Raw genomic sequence first — 22,035 nt, 5'->3', positions numbered from 1 at the left:
CCCCCCGACAACCTCCAACTCCAAGAGTCTTGCCAGACCATCACTGCTATCCTCCCTGCTCCTCAGCAACACTGCTCTGTGACTCCAGGACAGACAGTGCTCGAAACCTCTTCCGGTCAGTTTTCATGTTTACGAAACAGGAGCAATGAGATTTCTCATGAATTTGAGAGGATAATGTGGAACGTGCATGTGAAAGGGACTTAGCACAGTGTCTTGCTTATAGGAAACCTCTGAATGTGAGTAATTAGCAGCAGATCCACTTCGCTTCTGAACCGAAATGGATGTATAGAAATAAGGATTCTGATTGCTAGAATTTTGTTGAGGATTTTTGCATCTATGTTCATCAGTGATACTGGCCTGTAGTTTTCTTTTTTTGTGGCATCTTTGTCAGGTTTTGGTATTAGGGTGATGGTGGCCTCATAGAATGAGTTTGGAAGTTTACCTTCCTCTGCAATTTTCTGGAAGAGTTTGAGGAGGATAGGTGTTAGCTCTTCTCGAAATGTTTGGTAGAATTCAGCTGTGAAGCCGTCTGGACCTGGGCTTTTGTTTGCTGGAAGATTTCTGATTACAGTTTCAATTTCTGTGCTTGTGATGGGTCTGATAAGATTTTCTATTTCTTCCTGGTTCAGTTTTGGAAAGTTGTACTTTTCTAAGAATTTGTCCATTTCTTCCACGTTGTCCATTTTATTGGCATATAATTGCTGATAGTAGTCTCTTATGATATGGGGATGATCCAGAGAGATGATATGGGGTGGGAGGGGGGTTCATGTTTGGGAACTCATGTACACTCGTGGCGGATTCATGTCAATGTATGGCAAAACCAATACAGTATTATAAAGTAAAATAAAGTAAAAATAAAAATTTTAAAAAAAAAAGAAGGAATGCTTGGTATCAATCAGGAGTCAGCAAATTTTCCTCTAAAGGCTACAGAGTAAACATCCCAGCCTCATGCTTAGGACACAAATCTCAGTTCTGCAGTTTTTCATGAATGCAGCCATAGGCAATACACAAGTGAATGAGTGTGGCTGTGTGCCAATAAAACTTTATGTACAAAAACAGACATTAGGGCCAGATTTGTCCCTTGTCCATAAGTCACCAATCCCTGGCTTTGAACTCTTGGGAGCCCTAGTTCTGTGTAATAGAAAGACATGCAGACTTGTCAGGGGAAGACAAGAGGGGGCAAAGGCTAGATCCACACGATGCTAAAGAACACAGAGCTGATGTTTTAAAGGAGATTGTTGAGTAAGAGATGAAATTATGTGTCAGTCCTCTAAAATGCAAAGATACACTCCAGATTGCTATTATGTAGCAGTATTTTATGTTATCATTGCCTCATAAGTAGAAGGCAATCCTTGGAAGCAGTTTTAATTTTGTTTCTCCACCACGATAAATTACAAGGAGAATCAGCATCCTTGCAGTCTCTTATAATATTGTTCAGTGTTTTCTGAAAACCACAATTTGGCAATATAGCTATGTATAATCAAATTATTTTCAAAGTGAAAAAATATGACTTAGAGCAAGTAGCTCAGCTATTGGGATTTTTTTTTTTTCCAAATTTCAGGATAAGTAAATTTTCAACGTTGAAACCAAGCCTGCCTGTTTTATTAGACATTTACTTTGAGAACTTGGTTTCCCACCCTGGGGCCCCAGAGGTTCAGTATTTCTAGGAATCAAAATGCCTGCAAACTGACTGGTAGACATGCTCCCTGTCACTACAGCGCAAATGAAGCTGGGCAGGGGGGCATTTCTGTAAGGGTTTGACCGGAAAGGAATGGAAAGCATATGGGTAGAAGAAGTCACTTTCTGTTCTTATTATTAAAATAAAGAAATGACAAATGAGAATCCGGGAGCAATGTTGGACTCCAAAAAGGAGCCAATGGCTTAGTAACCACTCAGAACGCTTGACGATTCACCAAAGCTGCCAAACAGGAGGGTGAGTCTGCCCCTTTGACAGCAGAGTGGCTACAGTTTGTGCTCCAAACAGGAAAGCAAAACACACTTCTGAGCCTTTCAGGATGCCTGCTCAGGAGAGCTCTTGGTAGGAAATTTACAGATTCCTAGCCAAGGGAGGACATTTAAGCATAGCACGCAATACACACACACACACACACACACACACACACACCCCTCATCAATAAAGTTACAAAGGAGCCCCACGTGCAATGGACATCACATTGTACTTTGATATTTAAAATGGCTAGCCACTTTTAGAGCTTTTACAATTTAATCAATGTCAGTTCAAATGGATCTTGTACTTTATCCATTAGAAATAAATTAAGTCTGTCATCCTAAGGCCAGGTTCTCATCGGATTTCTCTTATTTTGTTGTTTTACAGTTTTCTCCTCGTCTTTGGTTGCTTGATTTTGTCAGTGTTTTCCACCATCCCTGAGCACACCAAATTGGCTTCAAGTTGCCTCTTGATTCTGGTAAGTGAAACATAAAAACAAATGTGTACGTAAAGTTTACGTAATATGTGGACTGTCTATAATATTTATGCAATGCATTTTGTCCCGCAAAAAGATATCTCTAGAAAAAACAAGAGTTTCTGTGCAGTATGAAAGTCTCAAATGTCACTGAAACGTTTGCCCGCTCTTTTAATCTTTAGTCAGTCCTCTAGAATACATGGAAATATTCCAGATTGCTGTTATGTAGCAGTATCTTATGTGATTGTTGCCTCCTAAGTAGAAGACAATATTTGGAAGCAGTTTTAATTATGTTTCTCCCCCACAATTAATTACAAGGAGAATCAGCATCCATGCAGTCTCTCATAATATTGTTAAAAGTTACAGGGTAGACAGTGTTTTCTGATAACCACAATTTGGCAATATAGCTACTATAATTGGCCAAGAACTGTGAGAATATAGCACCTCATAAGCAAACAGAAGCCTTCATGCTCTTCTTCAACCAACAGACTGTATTATGAATTTTGCTGCTAATGCAGTTACCTGGTGAAATATTCTGCAGTTTGCTCTGTTTCTATTACGCTGTCAATCCTCAACCAGAGAGAATTACTCGATTCATTTTAAGATGGAAAAATACCACAAGATATTCTAGTCTGAATTATTCTGGGCCTTTTCAGCTCTTATCCATTCTATTACAACTGAACTATAGCACTGTATACTTAAATCACAGCTGATTGAAAGTTTGGTTCATTTAATCACAGCTGATTGAAAGTTTGGTTCATTTACATCCATTTTGACCTACTCACCATGTCCCAGAGTATCAGACTTGACAGTCTCAAAACTGTCTGAATGAGCTATAAATTGGAACAACTTACTTTTCCATAAAATGTGGTGGACTAGAGAGGGAAAGATAGAAAGAGGGGGCTGGAGTAAGATGACTGTGTGCCCTAATAAACAGAAATTGGTTATCCACAGCAGTGAACATTTTATAAAGGAGAGTACTCTTACCTTGAAGGCAGGAAGTGAAAAGCGTCAACTCATATAACCTGGAGAGCTGCTCTTTACCTTGCTCTGTCAGAAACTGGGTTGTGCGTGGAGTTACCAAGCCTTCATCCAGACTCCATCCTACATGAAGGAGAAATCACTTTCGAACCTGGAATGAATCTTTTCCGATTTGTTTCCATACGAATTGTACTCAGCAATATATTGCTAACATCAAGGTTACTATTTTAAATCCCAGGCAGACAACAAATAGGCTAAAGAGCCCACTGGGGATTTGTTCCATTTCCAGGGGTTCCACTGGGGTAGAAAGTGGGCTTTTAGCCTCATACACCAAGTGGTCTGAGCAATTCAGTCCTTGCTAAAGAGTTTCTAAATAGTTCAAAGAAACCTATGTATGCTATTAAAAAGGCAAAAGCTGGTTAATATCATGATTTTTAAGATTTCCTGAGCAGTAGACAACTAACCAGAGTTCAGTAACTAAAGTATATGTGAATATATAAAAATGTAGATGTTTTATACCTCTCATTGTTTTTGCCAGTTTTATTGAGATATAGTGACATATATTGTGTAAGTTGACGTATATAGTGTGATGATTTTATATACATATATACTGCAAAATGACTGCCACAGTAAACTTAGTTAACACTTCATCATGCACATGGTTACCTGTGTGTGTGTGTGTGTGTGTGTGTGTGTGTGTCTGTGTGTGTGTGTCTGTGTGATGAGAATGCTGAAGATCTACTCCTTTATCAACATTCAGATATACAGTACAGGATATTACCTACAGTCACCACGCTGCATGTTAGACCCTCAGAACTCATTTGTCTTGTAATAGGGGGCCCATATCCTCTGAGCATCTTCACCCATCTCCCTCACCCCACCTGCACAGTCGCGCTACTCTGCTTCTGTGAGGTCGGGAGTTTTGATTTTTAGATCCCACATGTGACTGAGAGCATGCCATATTCTCTGTCTCACTTATTTCACTTAGCATAAGAATTGCCAATGCCGTCACAATGCTAAGATTTCTTTTTAGGGCTGAATAGTATTCCATTTCTATGTGTATGTACCGTGGGTAGATAGTCTCCAGGTCCTGGCTGTTGTGCCCAGTGCTGCGGTGAACATGGGGGTGCAGAGGTCTCTTTGAGACCTTAATTCCATTTCCTTCAGATAAATACTCAGGAGTAGGGTTGCTGGGTCACATGGTGATTCTGGTTTTGGTTTTATAAGGAAACGTCACACTGTCTTTCACAGTGGCTGCACCCATTTTACATTCCAACCAACCAACCGTGTAGGAGGGTTCCCTTTTCTCCATATTCTCCTCAACACTGACCCCTCGATTTTTCATTCAGCCATTCTCGCAGGTGTGAGGTGAAATCTTACTGTGGTTTTGACTTGCATTTCCCTGACGATTAGTGATGTCGAGGGCTTTTTGTGTACCCATTGGCCATTGGTAAGTCTTCTTTTATCCCTCAGTCTTTTTTTTCTCCAATTCCCTTGTTTTTAATCAAGTCTATTAAGATACAATTTACACGGAATAATTAGCATGCATTTTAAGTGTCTACTTTCATGAGTTTTGACAAACACCTATTGTGTGTCATGTGTATTAGTTGCTTAGGGCTGTATAACAAAGTACGTCATATATATGAAATTACGTATGTCATTGTGTTGAGCGAAGGAATGAGGTATTATACAGAGTCTTGTGTTTGGCTTCTTATACTCAACATGACAGTTTTGATATTCATTTGTATATTTTTTAACTGAAGTATAGTTGATTTACAGTGTTGTGTTAGTTCTGGTGTATAGCAAAATGATTCCAATATATATATATTTTTTCCTATATTCTCTTCTATTATGGTTTATTAGAGGGTGTTGAATATAGTTCCCTGTGCTATGCAACAAGTAGGGCCTTGTTGTTTATTTTGTGTATGGCAGTTGGTATCTACTGATCCCAAACTCCTAATCTGTCCCGCTCCCCACTCCCCATCTCCTTTGATAACCATCAGTTTGTTTTCTATGTCTGTGAGTCTGTTTCTGTTTTGTAAATAAGTTCATTTATATCATATTTTAGATTACACATATAAGCACGATCATATGATATTTCTTTGACTTCCTTCACTTAGTATGATAATCTCTGAGTGCATCTATTTTGCTGCAAATGACATCACTTCGTTCTTTTTTATGGTTATACTGTTTCACTGTATACACATCGGCTTTATCCATTCATGTGTTAATGGACACTTAGGTTGCTTCCAGATCCTGGCTATTGTAAATAGAGCTGCCGTGAACATTAAGGTGCATGTATCTTTTTGAATTGCGTTTTTCTCCAGATAGGAGTGAGATTGCTGAATCACATGGTAGTTCTATTTTTAGTTTTTTAAGGAACCTCCATACTGTTTTCCGTAATGGCTGCACCAGTTTACATTCGCACCAACAGTGTAGGAGTATCCTTCAATCTCAAATGCCTGTAGCTCTGACAAAGTTGAAACCAGTCCTTTTATGTACATGTGGCCTTTGTACTAAGCAGTGTAGATAGTCTCTGAAAGCTGTTGCTACTTGGCTTTCTGAAGGTCTCCTCTTTTTGTGCTCTAGTGATAAACTGTCAAGGTATACTTAAACAGAAGTACAATATTAAAACCCACCTGAAAATAACTGGACTGTGTTGCAGGTCTAAGCTTTTACTGATGTTATTCTTTTCATCATTGTTTTCTCCAAAGACTGTGCTTTATTTGAACAAAAATACCAAGTATGACCTTTACTTTTTTTATTTTTATTTAGTAATAATTGGAAAAGCATGCATATAAATAATTCTTTTCACAGTTAGTTAACATAGTATATTATAAAAGTTCAGTCAGTTGTAGAATACTGAAAAAAGGCAAGAGAAATCTTAATTACTTGGAGAATATTGTATTTATTCTTATTGCATGTATTTTAAAAACAATCTGATTTCAAAGTCTGTCGACCCTCTGAATATCTAATCAAACAGAATTCATAGAACACAATTCTGACTGGCAATGTTTTTAGTTCCCAAGATGATGCATGTCTGAAGAATTTCCATCCAAAGTTAATTAGGAATGTGTTTAAATGATTGCAAAAATTTATAATAAAGTCACTTTTTTATATTTTTGGTCACAAATACAACACCAAAGGAGTAAATTTATATATAAATATATATATAAACCACATGTCACAAGTGTATTTTTTCCATAACTCTGTCTCATTTTTTAAACATTTCAGTAGATATACCCACATTCTAAATAATTCTGTTTCTGGCAAGTAAAAGACATTCATGCGTCTGATAGGGAGCACCTTTAGGCAAACTGGTCCCTAGACAAGCATCCCATGGCCCTTCTTGACCCTCACATTTTCCTTGAGAGCACCAGCAAGTTAGAGACAGGCCACAGCCTCCTCATCTCCCGGGGTCCCCTTGGAGTACTCCACTGTGTCCCCCACCCCAAGGGGAAAATCTGGCCGTTGTCACCCAGAACTGCACTCGCCTGCTGTGTGTAAACCTGCAGCTTACTGGCCTTGGTTACAAGCCAAATGGGGACCACGGAGCCCAGAATGAAGAGTGTGATGTAGACTCTGGAGTCAGAACTCCAAATTCCACTTCTAACGCTTTTTAGCTGAGTAATTTTAGAGAACCACTTCTCTATGCCTTAGTTTCCTCGTCTGTTAAAAGTGGGTAATAACATCAACTGCTTCATAAAGCTGTTGTGAGGATTAAACCCCCGTGCTAAGCTCAGTGCAAAGAAGGCACCAAATATGATGGTCACTCCACCTCGACATGCAGTGGGGCCTGCTGGGGGCCAATGAACCAGGAATATTTGAAAAGGGGTGCATTTGGGAACATATCATACTTTCCTAATAGTAAAAAAAAAAAAAACTATATTTGCAAGAGTTTTCTCACCACAAACACTGTACATTACAGCAACTCTTTGCATCGACTTATCCGTCCACCCAGAAGTGACTCTGATGCCCACTTAAGGCCTGGCTCATGTGCACAATAGCCATTTGTGTTTGGTGATGAAGGAAACAGATTCTGACTGCTATAGTTCCCTGGTGAATGTGCCTGATGACCGTGCTCGTGGCTGTTAAAGCTCTCCCTTCATTGTCAATGGGCAAGTGGAGCAGTGGTGAGGGACAGCAAGGGTCTGGGGGACAGGCTTACTTGGCCCACACCCAGGACAGAACCTATGAGCTCAAGAGGACAGAGCAAAGCACCAAGGACAACAAAAAGCTGGTCAGAACTGAAATGGAACTAGCATTTAACTACCTTTCACATATCAGGCTCACTGATTTCTTATTAAAGCAAAAGACATTTTTGAAAACTTGCAATATGAGCATCATTCCTCCCATTTTACCACACGAGGTGTAAGGCAGAGCTCAGGCTGCGCCCCAGACCCAGCTGCCACCTCGCACTCTCTTCCCCCTCAGCTGAGACCAACACGTTAGCCCAGTGAGTCTGCTGTCGCTCAGGGAAGCTCTGCCATCCAAGTCTTCCCTGTGGTTCCACATATGCCAAGAGTGAGTCCTGAAACCCTTTTATTTAGGTTAAGTTCATTTCTTTTTTCTTAAAGGGTCTGTTTACAAAGTTGTCACAAACGGGAGTATCCCTTCACGCCACTAGCAGTGCTTTGTATCAAAAATTACAAATCCGATTTGGTGAACAATCAACAGCTTGCATCTGGGGTGCCAACAGTCCCGGCTCCTTTGTGCAGATGACCTGAGCACCTGCTGGTGAATGGAGCTCTCCTGTTTTCAGTTAAACTAGTGTGGAAAGTTTTGTTCCAGTTTGTATGTTTCTGCATCTATATCTCACCTTCTTAATAGCAATGCTGCTTGGAGCCCAATTCCTCTCTATTGGATAACCTCTTGTCTTCCACATTACTTTTAAAGTATTCATTTTGGCCTTTAAACATAAACTCTTCAACGTGTTGATGATTTGTACATATTTCGTGCAACACCCTCCCCTGATGACCTCTCCTCTTAATGAAAATGATGTATATCATTTGCAAAATTTTCATCGAAGGTGGTCATTTCTAGGATGGCTGACCCATATGCAGTAAGAAGAACATCATTATTAGTTTCAGCAAGAAGAGAATGTCTCAGTGTATTTGCTCCTCTGCCCTCCTTCTGGAGAAGGAAATGGCATCCCACTGCAGTAGTCTTGCCTGGAAAAATCCCATGGATGGAGGAACCTGGTAGGCTGCAGTCCATAGGGTTGCAGAGTCAGACACCACTGAGTGACTTCACTTTCACTTTCCTCCTCCTGTGTGGGAAAGACTCCCAACCACAATGGATTGTGCTGAGCATCTGGACAAAACTCAAACACACGGTCAGAGATCCAGGCTTTCCCAAACATCTGGCTGTTTGGCACCTTCTGGATAGAGCATATGCATATTTGCTGGTTGTGCTCCATGTCGCAAAGCAAACATGGGTTTGCTGTTTCTGTGCACAATGAATCAGTTCCTGAAATGTGTACAAATCCAATTTAGGCAGATCTAATTGTATCCTCAATGCACTAGTGGAGCTTACTATTTAAAGAAAATCTGTAGTGAATCCTTTTGTAAAGCGAAGAGTCCCCTTGAAAAGCTAATAACTACATAATTAATCTGTGTTACATGTTTGTTTTCTTCCTCTAATGTGGGTACATGTGGGTTTTTTCTTTTTTTAATCACTTTAAACTACCCATTATATAACACTGTACTGAAGAATTAGATATGTTGCTACCATTTCCCATCTATCCTGCTGGCAGAGGGAAAGTCAGCCCCAGAAACGTTTACCAGTCCTTCCAAAGTAGAAACACTTACACATAAAATTACGTAGATTTGATGTACAAGATGACATTGCATCTTTACATTTAAAGGCTGGCATGGACACTGTAAAACAGGATAACAACGTCAGGACAGGGATCCATTCAAAGGTCTTCAGTCTTCTGTGGATAGAAGATGTGAAATGATCAAAAGTGAGGAATGAGCGATGCTCCTTTCTGTTTATCACATCCCTGTCATGTACCGCAGAAAGCAAGCAGAAGATCCCAAGGCACGCTGAAAACTGCAGTTATTTTCCTTTGCTTGTCTTTCATCACGGCAAACACAAATAAACTTTAAAATGATTCAGGGAGACTAATGACCCTCATCAATCTGCTGATGACTGAAAAGAAAAAGCAGGAGCGGTTTACACCTACACTGAATCTTCGCTGAGGATGATAACAGAGTAGGCGAGGCACTCTGTGAAACGTACTTGAGATTCAGAGGGAAGAGTTGTTCACGTTGAATTATGCCTGATCAAGGCCATGTCTCCACCCACGATTAAGGCAGCCAAGACCTTCCATGCTCCCGAGATGTGAATGCCGGGGTCTTCATCAGGGTGTCCAGCGTGTGTCACAGACCTGCTCCACGCGGCTCTGTGTCTTGACATGATGAGCAGCCCTGAGCCTGGCCACTCTGATGCCAGCAGCTGTGTCCTCTAATCACAGAAGCTTATTCAGCAGGAGGCGCGGTGGGGAACATGGTGGTGTTGGAAGCACTAGAGGGGGCCTAGAAAATAGCAGAGTCCAGGAGGGGCAGCAACTTGTCTTACCATGGTCCCAGGCTTCAATAATTTCTATCATTTGAGACCTGCTCAGACACCTCCTCCTGCGGAGAATGAACGGGCTCTTCCCTCTGACTTCCTGCAGCACCCAAGTCTGAAGGTGTGTCTCCTCCCTTCTCCATGGATGCCAGAGTGTTTCCACAGCTCCCAGCATGGATGAGGTTTTGAGGGGGACAATCAGTGTACAAAACCAGTAAGCAAAACAGCAAAATCTCTGTCCTCATGGAAAACATAGAGTAGACAAGTTAGCAAAACAAGTGTTAAAAATAACAGTAGGAAAAAAAGGGAATAGATAATTACGGAGTGTTTCAATTGTGTGTTCATACAGGTCTGCCAAGAAAGATAGACTCACAACAGAGGCTGCAGTGAGGTGAGGCAGCCAGCCCTGCAGGGATTAGAGGAAAGAGCTTTCCAGGTGGATGGAGCGGGGAGGGTAAGAGCCCTGGCAGGACTTCACCAGCTGAGCCTCAGGAGGGTAAGACGACCAGGCCAGCTGTGGGAGAGGGTGATGTAGGCTGGGGAAACTGAGGCATGGTGGGCACTGACTCAGCAGCAAAGCCTAATAAAGCGGGATCTGGTGGCAAGTTATCAAGAAATCTTCTTTGATGAGAAAAGACAGCTGATGGTTTAACTGCACAAGATTAATGTTGAAACGTTCGCTCTCTCATGGATATGGCACCAAAATTAAACCCTGATGCAGTGCCTGACTTAGAAGAACTGGATGGAGCAGGGGAGTCACAAAGGGGCAGCTCCCTGGGAACCATCAGCATCGTTCGTGGAAAACCTGATGGAAAATAACAGAAAACCTAATGGACTACAAGGCAGATGTGAGGTCTGATAAGCCCAGGGTAGGGGTGGACTGGAACCAAGGACATGGCCCCTAGAGGAATACAAATTACAAATCCTGTGTGGTTGGACAGGGCCCCGCAGACTGCTGCGGGAGAACTGAGACCCTCTGCTGCTTGCAGGGTACACCCCGTTTCAAATGTTCCCTGCCTGTCTAGGCTCTTCATCTACCCTTGGTCTCCTCACTGCCTCTCTGGCTTAGACCCACATCTTCCTTTGACCTGTGTACCCCGGTTCTGGGTGTTCTGGTTGGTCTCTGATCCTGTGTAATTCCATGGATTTCCATAAATTTCCTTGGATCCTGCCTCCCTCCTGTCCTCATTGCTCCAGGCCTGGTGCCTTAATTCACTGCAGTTTTAATTCAGATAAATGTGAAGTGCTTCCTACCTTCCAGCCCAGGGACTGGAGTCTCAGACATGAGTTAGACACCACCCTGCCCTAGTAGCAGACCCGTTAGCATATTCCTGTCTACAGCCTCTGACTGACAGAGGAAAAATGAAAAGCCTTGAGATCATGGGTCTATAAAGAATAAATGATGAAACTAGGAGATGAAAGAAAAATGGATTAATTTGACATTTTTTAATACCCACTTAAGATATTTGGCCACCTGATGGGAAGAACTGACTCATTTGAAAAGACCCTGCTGCTGGGAAAGTTTGAAAGCAGGAGGAGAAGGGGATGACAGAGGATGAGAAGTTGGATGGCATCACTGACTCTGCTGCTGTTGCTGCTGCTAAGTCGCTTCAGTCATGTCCGACTCTGTGCGACCCCATAGACGGCAGCCCATCAGGTTCCACCGTCCCTGGGATTCTCCAGGCAAGAACACTGGAGTGGGTTGCCATTTCCTTCTCCAATGCATGAAAGTGAAAAGTGAAAGTGAAGTCGCTCAGTCGTGTCCAACTCTTAGCGACACCATGGGCTGCAGCCTACCAGGCTCCTCCGTCCATGGGATTTTCCAGGGAAGAGTACTGGAGTGGGGTGCCATTGCCTTCTCCGATCACTGACTCAATGGACATGAATTTGAGTAAACTCTGGGAGTTAGTGATGGACAGAGAAGCCTGGTATGCTGCAGTCCATGGGGTCTGAAAGAGTCGGACACGACTGAGTGACTGAACTGAACTGAAGGTATATGGACATGAGGGAATAAACCTATCTCAAGTCATTGATTTCTCATGAAAGTCACAGATGTGATTACCAAAAGCTACTTTCGATATAGGTCTACTGATCACCCTTACATGGGGAATTTGGGGTTTGGAACTATATAAACCCAAAGCTGGAATCAATGAGGTAGCCCCTGTTCCCATGCAACCTACATCCCACTCAGATATTGAATATTGAGTTGGAATATGGGGGTCTTCTTTCCCCTGCAGGCCTACATCAGGGGTCACAATTAAGGTAAAAAGACACATCAGTGCTTTTGCAAAGTAGAGAAAAAATTTCCAAGCTGTAGATGGCTGTTTGACAAACAGCATTACAGGCTGGATTCCAGGAGAAGGCTGCAGGCCTGACTTCCTCTGGGGCTGGAAATCATAATGAATCCACAGATCATAATGGAAAATGGAAAACAGAAGTGAGACTTGCAGGTGTCACAGGCCCTCCAGCTGTGCCTTACTGGAGGCTGCAGGCGATTTGTGCTGAAAGGAGAAGCCTAGAAGCCCTCCTCTCGGGAGCTGAAGCACCTCAACAAAGATGCCCTTGGGTGGGGCCCAGATTGAGGGGAACACCAGCCCTGGGTGGTCAGGCAGGAGGGAGGACTCACTCTGGCCCCCACTCCCCACCCCTGACTCTCCTGAACTTTATTTTCTTAAATCAGATGGAATCAGGTACTTATCACCATCAAATGCAGCCTTCAAAGGAAAGAACAGGGACTTCCCTGGTGACTCAGTGGTAAAGAATCCTCCTTGCAATGCAGCGGACACAAGTTCAATCCCTAATCTGTGAAGATCCCACACACTGCACAGTGGTACACCCGTGCACCACTGCTTCTGAGACCATGCTCTAGAGCCTGCGGGCTGCAACTACTGAGCTTGCACACTGCAACTACTGAAGCCTGTGCACCTAGAGCTTGTGTTCGGCAACAAGAGAAGCCCACCACGACAGAGAGCAGCCCCTGCTCTGCGCAACTAGAGAAAGCCTGTGCTCAGCAAGGAAGACCCAGTGCAACCAAAAATAAAGAAAGAAAAATTAAAATTAAAAAGAGAAGAGAGCAATCCCAGCCTGATCAGAAGGCATCTTGCACACTGCGGGCAGGAGATGGGGAGCCTCCTGCCTCTTTGGCCTCTTCGAGATCATGATGGTAATAACTGGGGAACTTGTGACTTGATTACACATCTGTGAGTATGGGGCTCCACTTGGTCAACCCGTCTGAGTCTCTCCTGCAAGCTCCTTCCTCAGTCACTTTCTGGCTTTGGCCTGGGGTCCCCTGCAGTGGATAATTGTGTCCTCAGGGTCACTGTAGCCAGGCAGAGATGAGCAGGCCCCCGCGCTCATGCAGGCGATGTGTGAGCAGGTTGGGAGGCTTGTCTGTTCCTAGAGCCCAGGAAAAGAGCTGTAGGCTGGGGTCAGAAACAGGGAGCATCCAGCCAGGCTGTTCAGAGGACAAATGATTCCTTAAGGCCCCTCTGCATCCTGAAGGACATCTTGACCTAAAGCTGCTCATCTATCTAGTCATCCATTTATTCACCCATGGAATATTCACTCAGCACCTCCTGGGAATGCTCTGAGCCAGACGCACTATCCATGTCACATGCCAGCTGTATACTTGACACTTACAGTCCCCACCTGTCTGTCGAAGTTCCTCAAAACCATTTTTCTACTTAAATCAGGTGGAGAGTTTTGAGTATTACGCACATGCAGTTCTCTTTCTTCACAGTCCCATGATGCAAATTGCCTCAAATGTGGTGATCAATTGGAGAAGGTTATGGCAACCATGACTTGGGTTGGCAACCCGTGTCCACGGAGAATCCCATGGACAGAAGAGCCTGATGGACTATCGTCCATAGGGTCACACAGAGAGTTGGACACAGCTGAAGCGACTTAGCACGTGATGATCAATTGGGTAATGATGTCAGTGTAACATGGAAGTTATAGATGAGTTTTCCTAAATAGCAGCAGCTGAACATAGAGAAGATCCCCTGGAGTAGGAAACCGCACCCCTCACCAGTATTCTTGCCTGGGAAACTCCATGGACAGAGGAACCTGGTGGACTACATTCCATGGGATCACAGAGTTGGACACCACAGCACGCACCCACATCATGATGAGTGTAAAGCACATGATCTGGGCTGAATACAGCAAGCCTGGAGGGGTGTGGTCACATTGTTCTCTGTTTTGGACACGTGCTCTGCCTTGGAAGTGCCCATCACATGATTCTCTCCAGTCTCTGCAACCACACAAGAGAAAAGGGATCCATCTTTAGCACCATATTTAGTGAGAAGCCTGCACCTCTCTACCTGTGCCTTGTGATGCGAGGCCCCTGTCTCCAAACCCAGTGGCCTGAACCCTCCTGACACCCCCCCATCAGGCTCTCTCCACACTGATGTGAGTGAGGGCCAGGACTTTCACAGCACCTCCCTGTTAGAACTTGACATGTCTTTTTAACTGTACTGGTATCTTGTTAGGTTTGTTTTTTATGTTAAATCTGTTGTGAAAGTTCCACAGGATCGAGTGATTTCAGTTCAGTTCAGTTCAGTCGCTCAGTCATGTCTGACTCTTTGTGACCCCATGAATTGCAGCACTCCAGCCCTCCCTGTCCATCACCGACTCCCAGATTTCACTCAAACTCATGTCCATCGAGTCAATCATGCCATCCAGCCATCCCATCCTCTGTCGTCCCCTTATCCTCCCGCCCCCTATCCCTCCCAGCATCAGAGTGGTTTACCCTAGTTCTAATTTTTTAATTAATTTATTATTTATTGAAGGATAATTGCTTTACAGAATTTGGCTGTTTTCTGTCTTGCGAAAGAAGAATGGAACTGAAACAGTCAAGCTTCCTGACTTCAGGTTATACTAAAAAGTTATAGTCATCAAGACAGTATGGTACTGACACAAAAACAAAAATATAGACCAAAGGAACAAGATAGAAAGGCCTAGCTCTATTTTTATCATAAGGCCTGATTTTTTATGGAGCAAGGTTACCTAAAACCTGGCTTTTCATCAGTGCATTTATTTTTTAATTGATGTATAGGTGATTTACAATGTCGCATTAGTTTCAGTTCAGTTCAGTTCAGTTGCTCAGTCGTGTCCAACTCTCTGAGACCCCAGGGACTGCAGCATGCCAGGCCTCCCTGTCCATCACCAACTCCCAGAGTTTACTGAAATTCATGCTCATTGTGTCAGTGATGCCATCCAACAATCTCATCCTCTGTCATCCCCTTCTCCTCCTGCCTTCAATCTTTCCCAGCATCAGGGTCTTTTCCAGCGAGTCGGTTCTTCACATCAGGTGGCCAAAGTATTGGAGTTTCAGTTCAGTATTAGTCCTTCCAATGCATATTTAGGACTGATTTCCTTTGGGATTGACTGGCTGGATCTCCTTACAGTCCAAGGGACTCTCAAGAGTCTTCTCCAACACCACAGTTCAGAAGCATCAATTCTTCAGTGCTCAGCTTCCCTGGTGGCTCAGAGGTTAAAGCATCTGCCTGGAATGTGGGAGACCTGGGTTCAATCCCTGGGTCAGGAGGATCCCCTGGAGAAGGAAATGGCAACCCACTCCAGTACTCTTGCCTGGAGAATCCCATGGAGGGAGGAGCCTGGTAGGCTACAGTCCATGAGGTCACAAAAAGTCAGACATGACTGAGCGACTTCCCTTTCAGCTTTCTTTATGGTCCAACTCTCACATCCATACATGACTATTGGAAAAACCATAGCTTTGAACAGACAAACCTTTGTTGGTAAAGTAATGCATTAGTTTCAAGCGTACAGCAAAATGTTTCAGGATTCAGTTATGTTATATATATACACATATATGTATGTGTGTATATGTATATATACATATATATTATTCTTTTCATTGTGTTTGTGATAGGATGTTGAATATAATTCCCTGTGTTATACAATAGGTCCTTGTTGTTAATCTGTTTTACATATAATAGTGTATATATGTTAATCCCAAATTCCCAATTTATCCCTCCTCCTCTTTTCCCCTGTATAACCACAAGTTTGTTTTCTGTCTGTGAGTCAATTTCTGTTTTGTAAATAAGGTCATCTGTATCTCTTTTCAGATCCCACATATAAGTGATATCATATAACTAAGCCTTTTTCTTTCTGACTTACTTCACTTGGTATCACAATCCTGAGGTCCATCCAAGTCACTGCAAATGACATTATTTCATTCTTTTTCATGGCTAAATAGTATTTCATTGTATATACGCACCCCATTCCTCTGTCATTGGACATTTAGGTTGATTCCATGTCTTGGCTATTGTCAATAGTGATGCTTCGAGCATAAGGGTGTATGTATATTTTCGAACTAGAGTTTTCTCCACATTCGTGCCTAGAAGTGAGATTGCTGGATCATATGTTTGTTCTGTTTTTAGTTTTTTAAGGAACCTTCATACTATTCTCCATTGTGACTGCACCAATTTGTATTCCCAACAACAGTGTAGGAGAGTTTCTCTTTCTCCACACCTTATCCAGCATTTCATCAATTCATTTATTGCACTGTGGCAAAAAAGTTGGTATAAGTAGATAAGACTATCCATTTGCTAGTCCAGAAATACATGCTGCATTCTGCTTGATGTAATGGTCTTTTTAAGTGAAAGGCATCAGTGTGTCCTTAAGTCATAGGGTGACATGGGAGATGTCATTCTTAGGTCAGATGAACCAGAGGGATAAAAACCTGTGTCAGATGATGGTTTATTCTTCATCCAAAGTTTCTTATTCTCCCTTTTCTCAAACTATATTAAATCTTTAAGCTTTACAAACCTGTTCATGAAAGGTTCACAATTTTTTTAATTAGTCAAAATTTTAATAAAGGAAATTTGTATGCAGTTTAGATAGAAAAATAATGTTTCTGCAAATAAAAACAAATTTTAAGACTGTTACAATAGAGAAAATTGAGAATATTTTATTTAAAATATAAGACAATTTGATTTAATAGCAATAAACCTAATATTTCACATTAATTCTATGGATTTTGACACCTTCTCAGTATGTAAAATCTATAACATTTATGTTCTATCTTTTTCTGCCTTTAACATAAAGTAAAATTCCAAATAATTTTTAGACTTAGAAGATGCAGTTCTTAACCTTGCCACACATGACCTTCTTCCCACATCTCTCTGGTCCTTCCTGTTTCTCTAGGCTTATTTCTACATGCTGCGGCTGCTGCTGCTGCTAAGTCGCTTCAGTCGTGTCCAACTCTGTGTGACCCCATAGACGGCAGCCCACCAGGCTCCCCCGTCCCTGGGATTCTCCAGGCAAGAACACTGGAGTGGGTTGCCATTTCCTTCTCCAATGCATTAAAGTGAAAAGTGAAAGTAAAGTCGCTCAGTCGTGCCCGACTCTTAGCAACCCCATGGACTGCAGGCCACCAGGCTCCTTCGTCCATGGGATTTTCCAGGCAAGAGTACTGGATGGATTACCCTTAAAGGTGTCCACACAAGCAGCATCATGTGCATGCATACCTGTGTGCATGTGTGTAAACAGGCACACACACACACACACATTCACAGTCACAGTCACACTTTATACTCCAGCAATAGCGAACCATTGACGCTTTCCAGGAACACTGCCTCTGTATTTTCATAAATGAACTTTTTCTACTTGAAAGTCCAGTTTATACAACTTCCCTGTTCTACCACCACCTTAGTAATTCTTACACACCTGTTAGGTCTCACACCCACTCCCTGGAAGTTTACCCTGACCTGCCCTCCCCAGGAATTGTTACATTTCCTCCCTCTGTGTTCTCGGATACAGAACAGCTCCCAGAGGACAGGCTATAGCAGTGGATGGTCTATAACAGCGTTTATGGTATCCAGTAAGATCATCAATTTCCAAACATTTCATTTCTGCTAGACAGAAAACTACCTAAAAATTGGGACCTTATGTTAGTAGTCTCTGTATTTCCTAGTTTGTACCACAGGGCCTAGCAAGTGGCAAGTGCTCAAAACACATGTGACCCAGCTGCCCAGCCCAAAGAAGTTGGTTATATACTCCACATGCAGCCTGTTTTGTCAGCTCTATAGCATTATCATGATTTTTTTTTTTTTGCTTATTCGTGACTGTGGTTTCTGTCCCCATAATGCAGGCTCCTTAAGAATGGGTCTTGCCAAAAAAAAAAAAAAAAGAATGGGTCTTGCCCTGTTCATCACTCCTACCCTAATGTCTGGAACAAAAAGGTGCTCAATGACCGGGAGAAAAAAGGTGCAAAATAAAACTATCAACTGTGCAAAACAAATGACTAGATCCAGATATTAGTGTATAAATTCAGTGCCTCCATGAAGATATTAAAATACCTTGGCTCTAATTAATCTTTTAATTTTAGCAGTATAAAATTCCAAAAACAATTTTTCATCCTTTGGAAGATCTGTAAAGAGGCAAGTATGATTAAGTAGTGTTAGGCACAAGTTTCAAGATCTAAAATAAAATGATTATCTGTTAATTGTTGCCTCTTTTTTCCCCACTCATCCTCATCTTCTGCTGAGCTTCAGTTGCCCTTCTGAATCTGGGATCATCAAATATTTATGTTATTAAAACAAATACTCTTGCCTAATATCAAAGCAAGCTGATCACCAACATTAAAGAATAATCATATAATATGAGTCTGTAGCCAACATTAAAAATGAATAGGGTTATGTGCTAAGAGAGAATTATTGCCATGACCCAGTCAGTTACTCAACACTAACATATTTTAATTATAAATTCATTTACCAGTGACTTACTCCTTCGCTAATGATCTTTAGAGGCAAAAGCAATAGGAGCTAATGCTTCTAAACAGCTTCCTACAATAGTGTTTTAGATCAACTGCACCTATTCAAACTAAGATGTTTTCATCACTCTCTCCTAGACCTCATGCAAAGCATTATTTATATTTCACTTTTGACACAATTTTTTTAAAAACGTACATTAAAAAGCATTTCTTTAGTACCTACTATGTTCTAGGCTCTACACCCTAGTTTCCTCCCTAATCTCATTTGGATTATTCTGTTTTCTCCCACTTTCAATTTAAAGTAAAATTTCAAATAATATTCTGAGTTAAAAGACCAAGTGTCTTGTCTGTAGAGAGAAAGAATCAAAAGTGAGTAAAAGAACAAAAAGTAAGCAGAATTAAAGATGATTTGAACCATAAATATGATGACATAATAGAAATGTGTAAAAGAACCACTGGTTACAACAGAAGATGTGACTGTTTCTCCACTGCAAGATGAGGAAGGCTCCAGAGGTGGGGACCTTTAAGTGAGATCTAGAGTCACAAAGATCTGAATCAGTCTGGCTAAATTGTTAGGGTTCCGGTAGACAGACAGAGCTCAGAGAAGGGCTAGAACCAGACAGAGAAGAACCTGGTTTTCTAAACTAAAGTCATTTGGAACTTATGCTGTAAGTGGTGAAAACCATACGAGGTCTATAAGCAGCTCAATAACCTCATCAACTTTTTTTTTGAGAAAAATAACTCTGCCTGCACCTTGGAAGGTCACTGGAATAGGGAGGGAACAGTGGAGGACAGAGCTGAGTGTAAAGGAGTGACCATAAGGTGAGAATATTATTGAAGAGTTTAGGGATAAAATAGTACTATTGTCCCCATCTCTCAACGAAATGTTGAGTGCCCCAGATGTTAATGAAAGCATATGGCTTATTGATATGTGACTTAAATGTTGGAATCTTTGAGCACTGAGGAGCTCAGAAGTGCTGAGCTGTGCAAAGGAGGTAGTGGGTGACCCTGGCATGCAGGATGCTTCTAGGATCTTAGCATCCTCAGACTGGGGCATGTTCACACAAGTTGAGTGTGCTTATTGGCTTTGGTGATTTTTTTTTCTAGCTAATGGAAAGAGAACCCACTTAAATAATGATTTTGTTCATCTGAAATGTCAATCATAAAAAGTGGCTAGTCACCACAGTTGTTAAAAATTTCCACCTTATAATTAAAAAAATAAAATTGTTGGTCGTCAGTAGAAACATAAAAATGAATTCTGGCTCTTGTTAGGAACAAATCATCTCGAAATTTTATTTCATGCCTCTATATTTCTGAATATTACAAAATGAAGAGAGAATAATCCTTCATTTCAGATGGATTTTTCTTGGAGATTTTCCCAAGCAATTAATTTTTCTCTTTGGTTTTCCTCATCTTGCCTGCTGAAAATCCCAAAGTTTGATTTTTTTAATTCTTAGCTATCATTTGATGACAAAAAGTTTACATATATTCAGGTAAGCTAAAACTTTAACAATTTTAAAAAATTATTTTCCTTTGAAATTGTTTTGATGATGCAGATGTTGATGCCAGTGACTAAACTCTTTTATTGATATTTGTTGCTTAGTATGTGATGAAGACTTGATGTCAGAGGCTTAGGCATGAGGCAGAGCCTTGCAGCCAACAGGGATAAGGGCCAGCCCCTGTATACCAGCACACCCCCGTAGTTGATCCTACAACAAAAGAAGGGTCCATGCACCCCACAGAGGGAGGTAAAATTACATAGTTTTAGAATGCATTACAAGTGATCACCCACATAATCATATACATTTATAAAGGTATAGTTGTAAATAAACCTCACAGTAACCACAAACCACTAATCTATAACTGATACACATGCCAAAAATGGAGAGAGAGAGAAAAGAATTGAAACATAACACTGAGGATAGTCATTAAATCACAAAGAAAGAGAGCAAAGATGAAAAAAAGAAAAAAAATAAGAATTACAAAAACAAAGAACTACAAAAATAACCAAAAAACAATGAACTAATGGAAGTAAATATATAGTCATCAATAACTACTTTAAATGTAAATAGAGTAAATGCTATACAATCAAAGTGGCTAAATGGATGCAAAACAAGACCCATATATATGCTGCCTTCAAGAGACTCACATCAGTTCTAAAGACACACACAGACTGAAAGTGAAGAGGATGGAAAAATGTACTTCATGCCAATGGAAATGGAAATAAAACCTGGGTGCTAAGTCACTTCAGTCGTGTCCAACTCTGTGCGACCCCATAGACGGCAGCCCACCAGGCTCCCCCGTCCCTGGGACTCTCCAGGCAAGAACACTGGAGTGGGTTGCCATTTCCTTCTCCAATGCAGGAAAGTGAAAAGTGAAAGGGAAGTCGCTCGGTCGTGTCTGACTCTTCGCGACCCCATGGACTGCGGCCTACCAGGCTCCTCCATCCATGGGATTTTCCAGGCAAGAGTACTGGACTGGGGTGCCATCGCCTTCTCCAAAAACCTGGGTAGCAATACTCATATAAGACAAAATAGACTTTAAAGCAAAGACTAACAACAGAAAAGAAGGACATTACATGATGATAAAGGGATCAATCCAACAAGAAGCTATAACAATTATAAATATGTATGCACTCAAGAAAGGAGCAACTAATTACATAAAGTAAGAACTGACAAACATAAAGGGAGAAATTGAGAGTAATAACAGTAGAGAGGCATCAACATTCCATTTACATTAATGAACAGATCATCCAGACAGAAAATTAATAGGGAAATATTGGCCTTTAATGATACATAAGATCACACAGACTTATAGATATATATGTGGAACATTTGACCAAAAGCATTAGAATACACATTTTCAAGTATATATGGGACATTCTCCAAGATAGATCACATGCTAGACCACAAAAACTGTCTAAATAAATTTAAGAACACTGAAATCATATCAAGCATCTTTTTGATAACAGTGATACAAAAATAGGAATCAACTGCAAGAAGAAAAAAAAACTTCAAAAAGTTGAAACACATGGAGACTAAACAGTGTGCTACTGAACAGCTAGTGTATCACTGAAAAAATCAAGGACAAAATCAGAAAGCACCTGGAGACAAAGGAAAATGATAATGCAAAAACTCAAACTCTATGGAATTCAACAAAAGCGCTTTAAGAGGGAATTTTATACAAGGCTATCTAATGAAACAAAGATTAATGTATCTCAACCTGGTAAAGGCCACATAGAACCCTCAGTTCAATTCAGTTCAGTTCAGTCACTCAGTCGTGTTTGATTCTTTGCAACCCCATGGATTGCAGCATGCCAGGCCT

At 41.5% G+C, this 22,035-nt stretch overlaps 1 protein-coding gene across 2 annotated transcripts in view; it reads left to right on the top strand.

Moving 5' to 3' along the window:
- Window positions 1–22,035, top strand: part of KCNQ5 (potassium voltage-gated channel subfamily Q member 5) — a 630,518-nt gene that overhangs the window by 410,790 nt on the left and 197,693 nt on the right. For both annotated transcript variants that reach the window (XM_027972759.3, XM_027972758.3), the window contains exon 2: window positions 2,336–2,426. In XM_027972759.3, coding sequence (XP_027828560.1) covers window positions 2,336–2,426 — 91 coding nt within the window. The remainder of the gene's footprint in view (window positions 1–2,335; window positions 2,427–22,035) is intronic.

The sequence above is a fragment of the Ovis aries genome, chromosome 9 (genome assembly GCF_016772045.2).
Source record: "Ovis aries strain OAR_USU_Benz2616 breed Rambouillet chromosome 9, ARS-UI_Ramb_v3.0, whole genome shotgun sequence".
NCBI lineage: Eukaryota > Metazoa > Chordata > Mammalia > Artiodactyla > Bovidae > Ovis > Ovis aries.
This window is presented reverse-complemented; position numbering and strand designations above follow the sequence as displayed.